The sequence below is a fragment of the Varanus komodoensis genome, unplaced genomic scaffold, assembly GCF_004798865.1.
Source record: "Varanus komodoensis strain SLA01 unplaced genomic scaffold, ASM479886v1 scaffold6_4, whole genome shotgun sequence".
Taxonomy (NCBI): domain Eukaryota; kingdom Metazoa; phylum Chordata; class Lepidosauria; order Squamata; family Varanidae; genus Varanus; species Varanus komodoensis.
The window spans coordinates 13,768,388-13,782,732 of record NW_025336347.1 but is presented as its reverse complement, the minus strand read 5'-3'; the positions used below and the strand labels follow the sequence as shown (position 1 = coordinate 13,782,732).

Genomic DNA, 14,345 nt, shown 5'->3' with positions numbered 1-14,345 from the left:
TTAATAGTAATTCTCAAGCAACCAGAAACTACCTTTATTTGGCATCTACCAATCCCAATGGGTGCTGGTTAATTGAGTACTGTACTTGGTCTGCTTTTTGCAAAATTCCTCAAAAGTTGTCTGTATGTCATACATACATATGGATATTTAAAAATCCATTTATATATATTAAGGGAGGGATTTTGCAAGAGCCCACAAATGCCACACTGGGGATCCTTTCAGCGGATCCCTGCTCTAAACAGAAAGGTAGTATACTAACTGGGAAGGGGCCAAATGGGCATCCCCTCGTTGAAAGGGTTGCAGGAGCAGATCTGCAGAGCTCCGTGGCTGCCGCGTGTTAGAGTTGACTGTAACGAAGCGGTGCTTCACAACCTCTCTCTGGGCTTCACACCCCACCCTTTTGAGGCACCTGAGAATGCAACCACTAAAATCGTATATACTAGAGGTCCCAAATTATCACACCCCGAGTTCTTCCATTTTCCTCAGACTTTATACTCTTATCTTCTGCTATTCTGAAGCCGAAGTCGTTCTGTTCATTACCTGCCACTACCATGCTTTTGCTCTGTCATCCTCCCTCAAATACAACTCTCCCTATTCATTCAACAAGCCCACTCCCGTTCAGAATTATGACAACCATTTATTGAACCAGTACATTTACTTGTGTGTGTGTAAACTGTCCAGGCTCACTGGCTACAATGGAGGAGCCTGCTCTTTCAAAGCCAAGTTCCATTTTCATCTCATGCAGCTTTTGTGCCTATGCGCATTTGGCAGTATCCAACCCTGCCTGCTTGCTAGCAGGATCCACTGCTAATGCAATGTGAGCCAGACAGTCCCTGGCAGCAAGCAGAAATGAGAGGAAGCCCTGTTCCAGAACGGCACAGCTCAACAGAGCTCACGGAGGGGAGCTCCATTGACCCAGCCTACCAAGATTTTTTGTTCATTTCCAGGTCTCCTTCGGAAAACATTGTTCCCTGCGATGCTCATGGCAGAGCCTGCAGAGTTGAAGCAGCAGTGCTGGGTAACGTTCAGCATTCAGACGCCTAAGCAGTAAAACCATGCCAGGCTACAGGGCTTTCTTAAACATGCCTAGTCAAGAGTCAGCCTCAGCAAGGTAAGTATCCCAAACAAGTATACCAGATTGCAGCTGCAACCACCTGATAAGCTCCCCAAAACGAGCATATATTTATTTAATTCATTCATTCTAGTTCAATCTTGGACGGCAAATTCTAGCACTAGGCTTTAAATCCATTTAAACAACTCAATAATTAAACCAGACAGACAATTGTATTTATATATTTAATAAATGAAATTGATCAGAAAACATGAATGGAACATGTACACAGTTCTGTTTACAGAGTGAAGTAGCCTGTAAAAACCCTAACTACAGTGTGGTTGCCTTTTGCTTAGCCACAGTATAACAACTTATACAATACAGTTATAATTACTTCCAAAACGGTTGCCAAAATATGCACCCCCCCCCTTTTTAAGTTACATATTAATTACTCTAGAAAGCTTCTGCACTCTGTTTAGCAGCAGGTCTCCTTTTTTTATGGTTTCTTGGTACTGCCAGTTCTTGCTGTCAGGCCTACAGGTGAGAGGGAGAGAGCATTTAGTACAGGATTCAAAGTGACTGTTGTAGAAAAAATGAATGGGGTTTGCACAATCACTGCAGCCCACTGAGGCGTGGGGCATATTTAAGCCGCAAGGGGTTGCAGCACATGCCACGCAACATCTGAATATTCAACCTGTGCCTGCGTGTGTTGCATCACCAGAATCCAACACAGGGTAGATTGTTTGCAGGATTAAAAAGGCACCAAGACCAATGGGCTATTTCAGGGTTATATTTTTAACCATGGTAACAACCCGCCCCCACAGGGTTTGGATGACATGCTGAGCTGCAGCCATCACTTGAATGATCAAAGGGCAGCTCACTGTGCTCCCTGGAACTCCAACATTCCCCAGAGGCTTATCAAAAATTCCAGAAGAAGCCAAGGGGTGACGGCAAGCAAGCTTCCTTGAAAGCCATGAACCCTTTGCTGCAGCATGCAGTCACAGAACACAGGTGGGATCCAGTTCAGGTGAGCCCCCGTATCTGAGGACACGCTAAAACGTGCCAGGGTCTTTGGCAGCCAATGAGCTGACTGTGAATGGGCCACTGAACAGCAGAAACACACTCTTCTAAGCACAGGAGCAATTCTGGACCCTGGGGCAGAGAACGCTGGGCTTCTGAGCTAGAAGACCAGCGTTCAGGCCACCGCCTAACTGCATGGCTTTGGTTGATCAGAGCCACTGAATCAGCATCTGCTTACCATCTGCTGCGCTACCCCAGTAGGTGTGGCTTGATGGCAAATGAGACAGCAAAACACTTCATGCAAAGTCTAAGTAACACCACTACCCATTTCCGAATAACCCAAAATACAGTAAGAATTTGATGGGTACCTGTTAGTTTCTACTATTTCATTGACTTTGTCTATTTTGCAGTGTAGTCTCCCAGCAGCAATGAATCTTGAAAGTTCCCTATTTGGGGAAAAAAACACAGAGACTTTTCCAACACTTGCAGGATCGTACCATCTGCATCTATTCTACTACGAAGCACATGAAACGCTGTGTGGCAGGACTGCTCAGTTCTGACACCGTTTTAAGGCCTTGTCTTAGCAAGAGTGAGCAGCCCTGGAGGAACAAGCCTGCCATGGGTACCTTCGACAGCAGTATCAGTATGATGCAGGCAACAATCCCTTCCTGAAAGACATGTTAGAAAGTGCTCAGAGCAGCAGCAACTGAGTAGTTATAAGTGGTTCTGCTAACCATGTTGTGCTATCAAACTTTAAGCCTGTAATTAGCAAACCGCAACAGAATGGAGACTGCTTAGTGGCTTCTGCAGTGCAGCTCACAGCCCTGTTTAGCACTTGCTGCTCAGACTTGTGAAGGCACAGCTGTTACCTCACAATGCTGTGAGTGCATGTCTATGCTGGCCACGGATCTGCAAAGAAAATGGCAGCCTTCACAAACCTCTGACACCCCAAACCCAGCTACCATTTCTACTTGCAGAAACATACCATTTCATTTCTAGACCCTCCCCACTCTAACCAAGGCTCAACTCACATTTTATTTCTTGATGTGATCACATCACCATTACTATAACTGCTGGCACGGGGAGTCTCTGTTCTGAGTGACCTCCACTTAGTAAAATGTGGTATTTCGTGGAACATCACAAAGATCCCCACCTCCCACCCCAGGACTGCATTTATCAGGTGAAAGCAATGGAGGAACCTTCATTTGTCTTGGCTTCAGTGCATTAAAAACCGAACAGGCCTATCTCCTCCCCATAAGGGGCACAAGTCACTGAAGGCGTCTGAATGCATCAGAAAGGGGCAAGTGCGTTCCCACTTATCATATTTACTGGAGTGTTAACTTTGATGGCTCTGACTGCATTTTTCACACAAACCCCCCTGCACCGCCTGCTGAGCAACTAGAAGATACTGGAGGCTTCTGTATTTTACAAAAACTATGGAGAAATGACTAGGTGTCAAATGTATTATTGCTGTGAAATGCACTGCATGGTAACAGTCATCATTCACAACATCTAGAGAAGCCTGTATATTCGCTAAGTCTCAGTGACTCCAGCCACTGTAGCCAATGCCCAGGGATTATGGGAGCTACAGCCTAAAACAACCAGGGAACCCTGGGCTGGCTCCCCCTGCCTACCATTGCCTCTGGCCTGGGCAAACCTTGTGATCAGTGATCCTCCCACTTCTGCCTGCCTTACGTTGCTCCTAGATAGAGGGCCTTTCTCTCAGTCAAGTTATTTCATTGCTAATGCTTCTCTGACATGGGATTACTGTGGAAATGGAGCATTTTTTTAAAGAACTTACTGATCTATGAACTCTACACAGACTCCAAAAGCATCTGCCATGTAACCTAGCGTAAGAGACCTGTAAGATTCTAGGAGCTGGCTATAGGCATGGATTCTCATCTCCCGCACGTAATAGCGATAGTGAGGTGCAAACAACCAATCCTTCTTCATCTCTTGCTCCACGGTGGCTGAAATGGAAATAAAACATGTAATGGCGACAGTCTCACTAACATTATTTCCTGCCAGCGTGCGTCTTAACACCAGTCCTAAGGACAGGTGGACTCCTCTCAGAAGGCCAGGCTCCCTGCAACCCTCAGCAAGAGCTCCTTTGCTTCCAGCACTGCACCGAAAAACCCTCGGCACCCGCATACACACAGCCTCAATCACCCTGGCAGCATCAGGGAAAGTGTGTCCTGGCTGAGGACCGATGATGAAACCCCCCAGCAGCCATGAGCATTTTGCTCCTGTCCTCACAAAGCATGTTCTACTTTTCTCCTCAACTGCTATGCCCACTGCCAGGTGAGGACAGGAATGGTCACCTCTGGCAACAGCTTGAGGGCACCGTACCTCTTTGTGGGGCATCTGAAGCTAATTTCCCCCTTCCCGATTAGCAGTAGTTCACCGTCTTGGGCAATCCAAGTTCTACAAGAGGAGCAGCAAGGGCAACAGGACTACCCGTGCTACACGCAGATGGTGCGTGGCCCCCTGCCCCCTCGTCTAGTAAGCCGTGCAGGTCAGAAACATAAAGACAGCCTTACCCAGAGACTGGAAGAAAACAGAATACCGACATTCATAGAGTGAAAAAAGATACTGCCGCACTTTGGGCAAACTGTGCAACACTTCCAGAATCTCTGCCCCTTTAATAACCTAAGGAGATCAGAGCAAAAGTCAGTCAGACATCAAAGGGGTAAGAAAATCCACAATCGGCAGGTCTGATAGGCAAGCAGCTCCTGGGCTTACCTTTTCTCTGAGGTCAGGCCTGTCTAATGCAATCATGCTGACGTAGACCGTGTATGTTACAAACGTTTTGTAGTCCATAAGTTCGTAAGACGTAAACGTCGAAACAGTATCCAGGAAAAGCTCCGCTGCCTGCTTGAAGTCTCGGATGGCCACACAGTAGAGACCCTGGTAGACCTTAAGTCTATTCCGACGGTCCCAGTCTCCTCCTTCCTCTATTAAACTTAAAAAACAAAACAAACCAGAGAAACATTCTGTTACTCTGCCCTCCTTAGCAATGCACAAATGCTTCATTAGACCTACACTAGTTATGAAGATCCAGTCAGGCAAAAAAGCAATATCCTCCCAGACACCAACCTTCCCAAGGATCTCTACCCTTTTTTTTTTTTTTTGGCAAATCGAATATAAAATAAGAGCGTGTCATTTTGGTACACAGCACATGTGCTGCTGATGGGCTGAGATGGCCTTGCTTTTTGCCTGTGGACCACAGGCCTGGTTGCATCAGAAGGTCAGTTCTTCCTGCCAGCAGCAGCAGCTCGAAAGTGCACAAGTGTTCCCACAGGCGGGGCACCCACACCTGACGAAAGCCCCTCCAATCTGGTGCACCCAGACACATTAGGGCTTCTTGAGGCTTGATGTCAGGAAAGGACTTCCAAATTCAGAACAGCTTCAGCCGTGTGGTCCAGGAGCACCATCTGAGCACCGAAAGCCACACTGCCCCTAAAGCCAAAGTCTTTGTACCACACTGCTTCCAACCGTGCCTTGCTTCTTGCCTGCCTCAGTTTATTCCGTTCTCTGCATCAAATAAACGAATGAATGAATGCTGGAATCAAACCGAAGTGTGAAAAAACCGAAATGAAGCCCGAACATTCAGAATCCAAGCTACTGTTTTGTCCAACACTGATCCTTTGTGAAATAAACTTCAGCTATGCTACTTTTTAAAAAGATGTATTCATTAACTCCACTGTAATGTAAATTACTAATACGAATTTAGAATATGTATGGTTTTCTGCAGTGATCTGCAGCCAAATCCTATGCCTTTTTACTCAGAAGCAAATCCAGCTGAGATAAATGGGGCTAGCTACCCCCATAAGAGTGCAAAGGAAGAGCGCCGCTCACAGCACACTGGTGAAAACTCCATTAACTGAAGCTTAGATGCATATCCCAATTTACTGTTAGTCTGTAATGACGCTACAGACAGCATCCTTTCTAGCAGTATGAGGTAACTGAGTTCTACATGCTATTTTAAAGCACAAACATAATCTTCTAGTTCACTAAACTTTGATAGTTTCAACTTGCAGTGCTAATTTTGTTTCTTCCCTTTTCCCCAATTGGTAAAACTATGGGTTGGGTCCAGATTTATACTGGATCACGTTCAGTGGTGGAAAAGACCTCCCAAATCCCACCTTCCCACAGCAGATCCTCCAACCCCCTGAGAATGCCACACAGGAAGTCAGGAGATGCTACTGAATGGGATGAGCTGTGATGTGGGAAGCCCAGGGTCCCCAAAATCTGGGTGCAGGGCTACACTATGCTCGCAGCCCTTCCTCTCACAGAAGGAGCATGGTGGATCCAAAGCAGATGCTTTCATATCTGAGAGTGGAGAAACTTGAAGTTCTAACCCTGGGTGTATTTGTCATCACTGACTGAATAAAATAATTTATAATAAGAAGTTTCATAAAGAGAGGATAACATAAGAGACTGTGATGCTAATGGGTGCTTTCAAACCAATTCAATAAACAAACAAGCAAGTATTATTTTCTGCTGGTGTATAATACCTTTCAGGATATTTATTTATTTATTCATATATTTATTTGATTTTTTAAAAATCCCACCCCTTTAGCCATAAGGCTTTTGGGTGGGTTACAAATTTAGATTTCATAAATAGTGTATATATTTCACCCCACTCAACTTGCGCATTCTGTTTTCTCACTTCGCCCACCCCCACACCCTCTCTCACACAGACATATCCATATTTTTTTTCTCCTGGTCTTAACATTTTCTAAAAAATGTGTGCTCCTTGCCACAGTTTAACTTCTGGATTTCAATGCACAGTACGCACTCCATCCTAGATAAAGAAAGCATTCACCAGCAACCAGACTGTCCTGCAATTAATCTTCAAACCTTGCAGTACCCGTTAATCAAGAGGCAGCCAACTAACACTTTACCCATCAAGATAATTTGTTCCCTAACCCTTCGGCTTTTTTGTCCCTCGGGTCCCTTCCCTCTGCTGCAATAACGGACACGGTACCTTTTTGCTTTCTCAGTGTTCCGTGTGATGAGGTCGTTGTCCATATAAAAGAGGCCGATCCGGAGCAGATAGAACACGATGTCCAACCGATGTCCCAGAGCCACCGTTTTGTCATATGTCTTCCGAAAGGCAGTCAGAGCAGCTTCCTAACAAGACAGCATCTGTTCATATTAGGACTGCATGGAGAAAGGATCAACTTGCTAACTGACATCTGCCAGTTCCATGCACACCACTCTGCATCCGGGGGCCATTTTGGAGGATGGATTCAGAATGAATTCAGCTGAGGGCCTTATGAGGAGCAGGGCCCTTATAATCTGTGGCAGAGTGGACCACAAATCCACCGACAGGTCAAGCCTGCACAACATGGCAACCCGCCCTGAGAATAAGCTACCCAGTGTGGGTTGTTTGTGGAGCACCCCATGGGGCACCCGGCACAAGATCCTTCTCCCTCAGTCAGTCCCCCAGTATCCCAGTGCTCTTTGCGGCAGAACCCATCTTGCTTCTCCACCAGCCATCTTTGTTCACTCTGGAGGAGAGGTTTGGGGAGGCCCATACCACCATCAGCAACAGTTACTCCATTGACACTTTGGAGTCACTGGCCCCTTACTGCTTAAAAAAAAGAGACAAAACAAAAACTGAGAAGGGAGATATACAGCCATGGCATCTGTAGATATTTCCCCGCCCAAAAGAAAAGAAAATGCTTAAGTATGCTAGAAGGGTTTCTTCTGGAAGCTGTCAAAAGAAAGTGCTTGTGAAAAGGGACTGAAATCTTTCTCCTTTCTGGAGTACCCAGAGGCTGCAGCAGCATGGAAAAAGTGGAAGAGACCGAGCATAAGCAAAGTGGTATTTTAAAAATCTGGAGGATCACCCCCAAAGGCAAGGGATACACTTGCCACCCCTTTTGGGGAGGGGGAGACCCTGTACTGCTTTGCTTTTCACTTGGCAGCTCTCAAGTGTATGCAGAGCAAGCTATACTGATCCTCACTCCGTCAATATTTATTTATTTACATATATATCCCTCATAGGTGTTGGGATGAGAAAGACTGGTGGCAGTGGTCTTTTACTGAATAAAGCTGTGCACATTTGTACTTCCTCCCCGAAGAAGAGGGGGTAAGGAGCCAATGACAGTTGCTCCAAAGTGCCACCCTGGTATTGGTGGAACAGCTGCCACTGGTGCAGAATGAGTTAACTTACCAGCAACAGCAAGGCATGTCTGCCGCTCTGGCTAAGCAGCATAGTTGATACTTCCTGCAACCCGTGATGTGATTGGTCTCCCAGATTCAGATGACACAACAACCCATCATGGGATTCATGACCCTTAAACATGCTCCAGAACAAGCGACGCTGTCTGGGTTTGGGTGACACAGCAACTGACTACAGCTAGCTACCCACGATGGTTTGCCATTTTGTGCAAATCCAATCATTGTTTGGTATTTCAGGCTTAACCACACACTGGATGGACCGGGACATAGATCATCACCTTCCAGAAGTTTTAAAGCATCTACACTATTTTCTAACCATATTTTTTACTCAGTGTTTTGACAGAAGACCAGACTTCCACAAAGCCACTTTCTGAGACCATCCTCCACAAACTGTGGAAGTCTTCTATATCAGGTTGAGCTTTAGAACACAAATAAAATGAAGAGGGCAGCAGAATATTTTGCTGCCATACTCAGCTTGAGAATGGATTAAAAGCTCCTCTTTCAAGTCCCAGCACGCTATGACAGAATGCCTCTGCCATCAGCCACCTGGCATGCACAAAGCTGGGCGAAGGGTCAGTGAGAAGCAAAAACCAGGCTCTTGGGCCAAATCAGTGTTTGAGACTCACAAAGGAAGTGTCTCAGTCAACAGCTGGCAAACTGGCTGCGGTATGGGAACCCCAGCACACCGTTCTCTGCAACACCTGACAATCCATTCCCATTGTGAGCATTCGTGGCACGCTCACCAGGAACTGCACCCCATGCAGTGCACAAGCGACGCCCCGCTTCTGCACCAAGCACAGGTGCCTCTCACTGGACCAGGCAGGGGGCTGCACCTGTTGCGGAAGGCTGCCTAACGGGAGGGGGGTGCACGAGTGCCTGTGGACTTCATCTTGGCTCAGTTTACTTCGCAAAACCAGGCTGAACACATGAGGAAGTCCATGGATGCTGGAGATATGGATCTGAAATACTCCATTCCAACTCCAAGTTCAATACAATTAAGTGAATTAACACAGTAAGAAAAAGAGAAACTAATAAAACTGTAATTGACTAATGTCCAAATAGCAGGCTATTGACTTGTGCCTTCCCCACAGTCTGCCAAACACTTTCCAGAAAAGACACAGGGGCGGGCATCTTGTGGCCCTCCAGGTGCTTCACATGCCAACTTTCATCAGTCCCAACCAGCACAGCTGATGTCCAGGGACGACAGGAACTGCAATCCAGCATCAATCAAAAGACTGCAGACTCCCCACTCTTGCTTTAGCAAGTATATGAAAACCAGTGGCAAAGCACCGGTCCTGTGCTCCTTGACAAATGTCAAGCATGGGGCACTCCAAGCAAGGCCTCCTCAGATCAGGTGGATAAGAGACGGATTAAATAAAGCATCATTTTGGTTCGCATGACCATCGCTCCCAAACACAGGAGAGGCATCTGCAGGAAACACTGCAGCAAAGCTAGTTCTACAGGAATGCTACTCAGAGGAACACTTTTGCTCAGCCACTCAGCCGTTCAGGGAAGCAGAGTTCTCCACCTACCTTGTCACCGATTCGGCAGAGGTACTCTGCTTTGGCCATCATGGCATCACGGATTTCACTTTCCCCCAGGTTCTTCTCTGCATCTTCCAACTGGTCATCAAGGCGTTTCAATTCCTCCTCATTTGCTTTCTTCATCTTATTCAGCAGCTCCGTATCTACCTGCCAGTCAAGTGACTTACAGAGGGATTCATAGTATGGGGCCATGTCTGAAAACAGAATTGTTACAGAGTTGGTTAGAGAGTTCATCCTGCAAGATCATATGTTTGAAGAGCACAAGAGCAAAAAAAGTTTAGAAGAAAATGAATGAAACTTGTTTCTCTCTCTTAGGTTGCCATATAGGTCCACTATGGCAGACACTGTATCGACTGGAGAAACCAGTGTCCCAGCTCTTTCTCAAGCACCAACTGTACTGGATGGCCCTGGCCCAGTAACTCTTTCTTTTAATCCAGCCTTTTTCATAGCGATTCTGAGCAGTTTAGGGGAAGAAATTATGAGGAGGGGAGGGATGTATGTAAAGCAGCATTCATATATGCGCCCTCCACCTTGCACAACACCTTTGTGTAACTCTTATTATGACAAACATGTAAGAGAGGCCTCAGCCCATAAACCAGACCCGCTTATACCCCGCCCCCTGCCCACACACACACACACATAGGTGGATTTGGCTGGAAGGGTACCACTCTGGGAATCTACAAAATGACATTCAAAGACCACTTCATCAAACTGAATAGAAAGCCACTTCATAATGTTCACAAACCCAAGCTAAGGAATACGTTCAATATTTGGTCTATTTCTAAACCACATTAGAAAAAACATTACCTAGCATATTTTCATCTTAACATTGTCTCAATGCAGCACCACAACTATCTGTGTAAATCACCAAAAACAGCTGCTTCTTCCCGGAACAAGATCCCTGAAAAAGCATTTTGCTGATACAGAACGGGTGGGCCCACACAACATGTCATGTGAAGCCCTTGCAGGCTGGCCTGTAAGTTACCCATCGGCCAACCTGCAGAAAAGACAGGGGAGCACACCCTGGGTAGACGCACTCGGCTTCCCCTCCCCCACTTCAGTCTCCCCATAGCTATCCCAGTGGGCGCCGTGGGAACACTGGGATCCTCCTCCACCACCACCAGATGGGGAAAGGGAAACCAGGGGACACTGACAGCTCTCATCTCAAGTCATGAGGAGGCCCCGCAGGCCGTGCTGAGGGCTGGCAGTGCGGCTGTCCATCCCGGCCGAGGCAGTGCCGTCCCGCCAGGTGGTGGCACCAGACAGGAGAGCCCAGCCGTGCACTGCTCAGCCTATTCCCAAGCAGACGGAGAGGAACACAGCTCTTCTCGTCCAGAGGATGCTGCTGCCCCTCGGCGGTGGCACCTGAGAGGGGGGGTGAGCTGCCCTCTGCTCAAGCAGGCCAAGCAGACCATGGCGCCCCCACGTTCTTCCCCAGCATCATCCCACAGACAATGGCAGCAGCGAGTGTCATTCTGGGAAGCCGCTTGGGACACTCTGGCGGCAGCTGTCAGCAGCACTTGCCCAGGGCTGCTTAGCAAGAGCAGCAAGTGGATCTTTCTGGGCTCAGAAACGCCCACCCCGCACCAAATAAACCATGGCAGGTCCACATAATATGACAAGTCCTTCTGATTCAAAGGTCAGGGGGCTGGTTGTGTGAACTTAGTGAAAGATATACTGGGGTCTAAATTCTACTTAAGTTTTCTTCCAGTGTCAAGTAGTGAAGAAGAGATTGTGAAACACTCCCCAAAGATGACCATGATGCTATGAATACTGGCACTTGGATGACTCAGTATTTGTCATGCACACACCCAGATGGCATGTTTATGATAATATCACAGCCCTTGAACATTCAACACATCATAGCCATAAGAGAACAACTCCAAGTCCCTTTAACATGAAGAAAACAGGCAGAGCAATACTAGCAGCAAGGAAGGTTCAGGTGGTGAAAAGTGTAATTAAACTTCCTTAAGAGGATGAAGAGGAGGATATGGCAACTGCCAAAGAGAAGAATAAATACACAGATTTTCTTATTTATCTATTGTATTTGTCTCCCACATTTCCTCCAACAAGTCCAAGGCTTGTACATGATCCTCCTCCTTGTCATTTTATCCTCAGACCAGTCCTGCGAGGTAGGTCTGACTACAAGTCAGTAACTGGTTCAAAGTCACCCTGTGAGTTTCATGGCTGAGTGAACCCAGGTCTCTCCAATTCTAGTCCAACACCCTGAAGCAATATGAGAGAACTAGCAATTACAGTACACAAAAATGTTGTGACTGTTTCAACAGTTTCCTCTTGGGTGTCTTGACTGCCACTATCATGGTAGAAAGGCAAGGTACAATCAAAGACACACACAAACTCTTGTGTGAATACCGTGTTTCCCGGAAAATAAGACTTCTATTATATTATATATATTAAGTCTTATATTAATTTTTGGTCCAAAAGACACACTAGGGCTTATTTTCAGGTGATGTCTTATTTTTTCATGTACAACTATCTCCATTTATCCATGTACAAAAATCTACATTTATTCAAATACAGTCATGTCATCTTCGGGAACATTGTCATAACTCTCCAAACCCCGAATTGTGTTGCAACAGACGTACTAAATGTGTCTGTCTGGCTGATGATCTTAACTGGGGCTTACTTTTGGGGTAGGGCTTATATTACAAGCATCCTGAAAAATCATGCAAGGCTTATTTTCTGATTAGTTCTTATTTTTGGGAAAACAGGGTAGCACTGTCATTAAACATTATTAGTGCATCTATTCAGGATCAAAAGTTAAGCAGAGCTGTGAGGATGGCACATGGCAGTTATAGCAAAGAGAAGGGAAAGGTGTCATCAAAACAAAGGAAGCTAGGATGGTGAGGCAGGAGAAAAAAGTCTCTAGCAGCTTACTGTCTGACAGATTCCTTGACTGCCATGCACCTCTCCCCACCTGAATCCATCCGGTGCTCTCTAAAGTGCTCTAGCAATTCTTCTGGAGCAACCAAGGTGGAAGTCAACTCTCTTTGCTACTATTCCATGATTCAGTACCATGAATGCTACCTATGCCATGAGCAGATTTGGTGGCCACAGATCATCCATCTGAAATATGGGAAGAGCAACACCTATGTATCTTACAGGACTGTAAATATCACTTTGGTGTTTAAAAAGCAAGTCACCCATCCTCATATCTGATTGCAAAACAACAAATAGTACAAAAACATACAAAAGTCTACCCGCCCTCCAAAAAAACTGCAAGTGAAACCTTAAAGAAGTGTAGATCTGTCTGATCCAAACCTGCTATATAACTAATACATAAAAAACTAGAAATGCCTTGCAATTCAGGAGAGGGATACCACAGCTAAGTGACAGGAAACATCCTTCACACACAAAAGAGTCCCAGTTCAGTCCTCACCATCTCCAGGAAGGACTGGGAATGAGTCCTGCCCATAACTTGGAGCAGTATTCCCAACCTGATGTCCTCTGGACATTTCACGCTACAGTTCCCAGTACTGCTGAACACTAAGTATGCTGGCAGATGCGAACAGGTAAGAAAGTGCAAAACCAATATAGTAGGGGCACCTAGTATGGAAAGGCTGCTTTGGAGAGATGCTGTCACTCAAACAACATAAAGTCAGATCTTGACTTGTCATATGACGAACTATTACAGTGTTACTCTTGTTACTAAACTCTACTACTCTGAGCATATCCATAGTGCCTTCCCTTTGAATAAAACAGAAGCACTCTGTGCCAGCCTTTCTCAACCTGCTGCCTTCCAGATTTGCCGGATTACAACTCCCTGCCTGCACGCCTGACTGAAGATGCTGGGAGTTGTAGTCCAACAGGCCTGGAAGACAATAGGCTGGGAGGAAGCTGGCTTCTGCCCAGCGCAGCGAGGGTTTCGGGGCAGGGCCGGCGAGGCTCGGCTCGGCTCGGCCCGGCCCGGCTCCCTCCTTCCCTCGCGAGCGGCGCTCACCGTGCTCGCGGATGGCAGCCATGAGCTCCTGGCGCACGGCGGGATCCGGCCGCTGAGGCTGCAGGCTGAGCAGGAAGCGGAGCTGCGCGATGCGGAGGTCCGGGTTTTTGGGCAATCCCTCCTCCTCCAGGTTCTCGAGCGGCATCGCGGCGAAGACACAAGGGCAGAGGAGCCTCTTCAGAAAAGCAGAATGAGAGCGGCGGATTGCACCGACGGGCAGAGAGTGACTCAGCCAGGCACCCGGAAGCGGAATGGCGGCCCAGGAGGCCGCTTCCTGCGCCAGCTCCGACCCTCCCGCCCAGCGCCACCAAAGGGCTGCAGTCTCCCTTTCGGATCCTCCATGTGCGTGGTCGGAGGAGAGCGCCGCTCCTTCCTCTACGCCATACGTAGCACCGCGCCGGACCAGTCATGCCTTCTTGCCCCGCTGAGCTGGCCACGGCCAGCCTTCCAGGAGTACTGGAGTGCCACTTCCGACAGCCCCAGCAGTGCTTCGCTGCAGAGACTGCCACATCCTTCTTAGGAGGAACTCTTCTTCATTAGACAAAGTGAGGCTGCCATCCCATACACGTTTACTTGC

General features: G+C 47.1%; 1 protein-coding gene across 2 annotated transcripts; it reads right to left on the bottom strand.

The window, feature by feature from the left end:
• Nucleotides 1–1,282: 1,282 nt before the first annotated feature.
• PSMD6 (proteasome 26S subunit, non-ATPase 6) lies at nt 1,283–14,030 on the bottom strand. Of its 2 annotated transcripts, none has more exons than XM_044451982.1 (8): nt 13,769–14,030; nt 9,796–10,001; nt 7,062–7,207; nt 4,814–5,033; nt 4,612–4,720; nt 3,933–4,041; nt 2,440–2,517; nt 1,283–1,585 (listed from the first exon to the last, which is right to left on the bottom strand). In XM_044451982.1, the coding sequence occupies exons 1-8, from the start codon at nt 13,911–13,913 to the stop codon at nt 1,489–1,491; spliced, it is 1,110 nt and encodes a 369-aa protein (XP_044307917.1). In that variant the 5' UTR covers nt 13,914–14,030; the 3' UTR covers nt 1,283–1,488. The 2 variants fall into 2 exon arrangements, with proteins under 2 accessions (XP_044307917.1, XP_044307916.1); XM_044451981.1 differs by having other exon boundaries at nt 3,873–4,041; nt 13,769–14,029.
• Nucleotides 14,031–14,345: the final 315 nt, after the last annotated feature.

Coding starts and splice junctions, on each gene's coding strand:
- PSMD6 (XM_044451981.1), bottom strand. CDS start 13,913: ATGCCGCTCGAGAACCTGGAGGAGGAGGGATTGCCCAAAAACCCGGAC. Junction 10,002..13,768: donor GGCTGCCATCCGCGAGCACG/GTGAGCGCCGCT, acceptor TTCTGTTTTCAG/ACATGGCCCCATACTATGAA. Junction 2,518..3,872: donor TGTGTAGAGTTCATAGATCA/GTAAGTTCTTTA, acceptor TTCCCCAAATAG/GGAACTTTCAAGATTCATTG.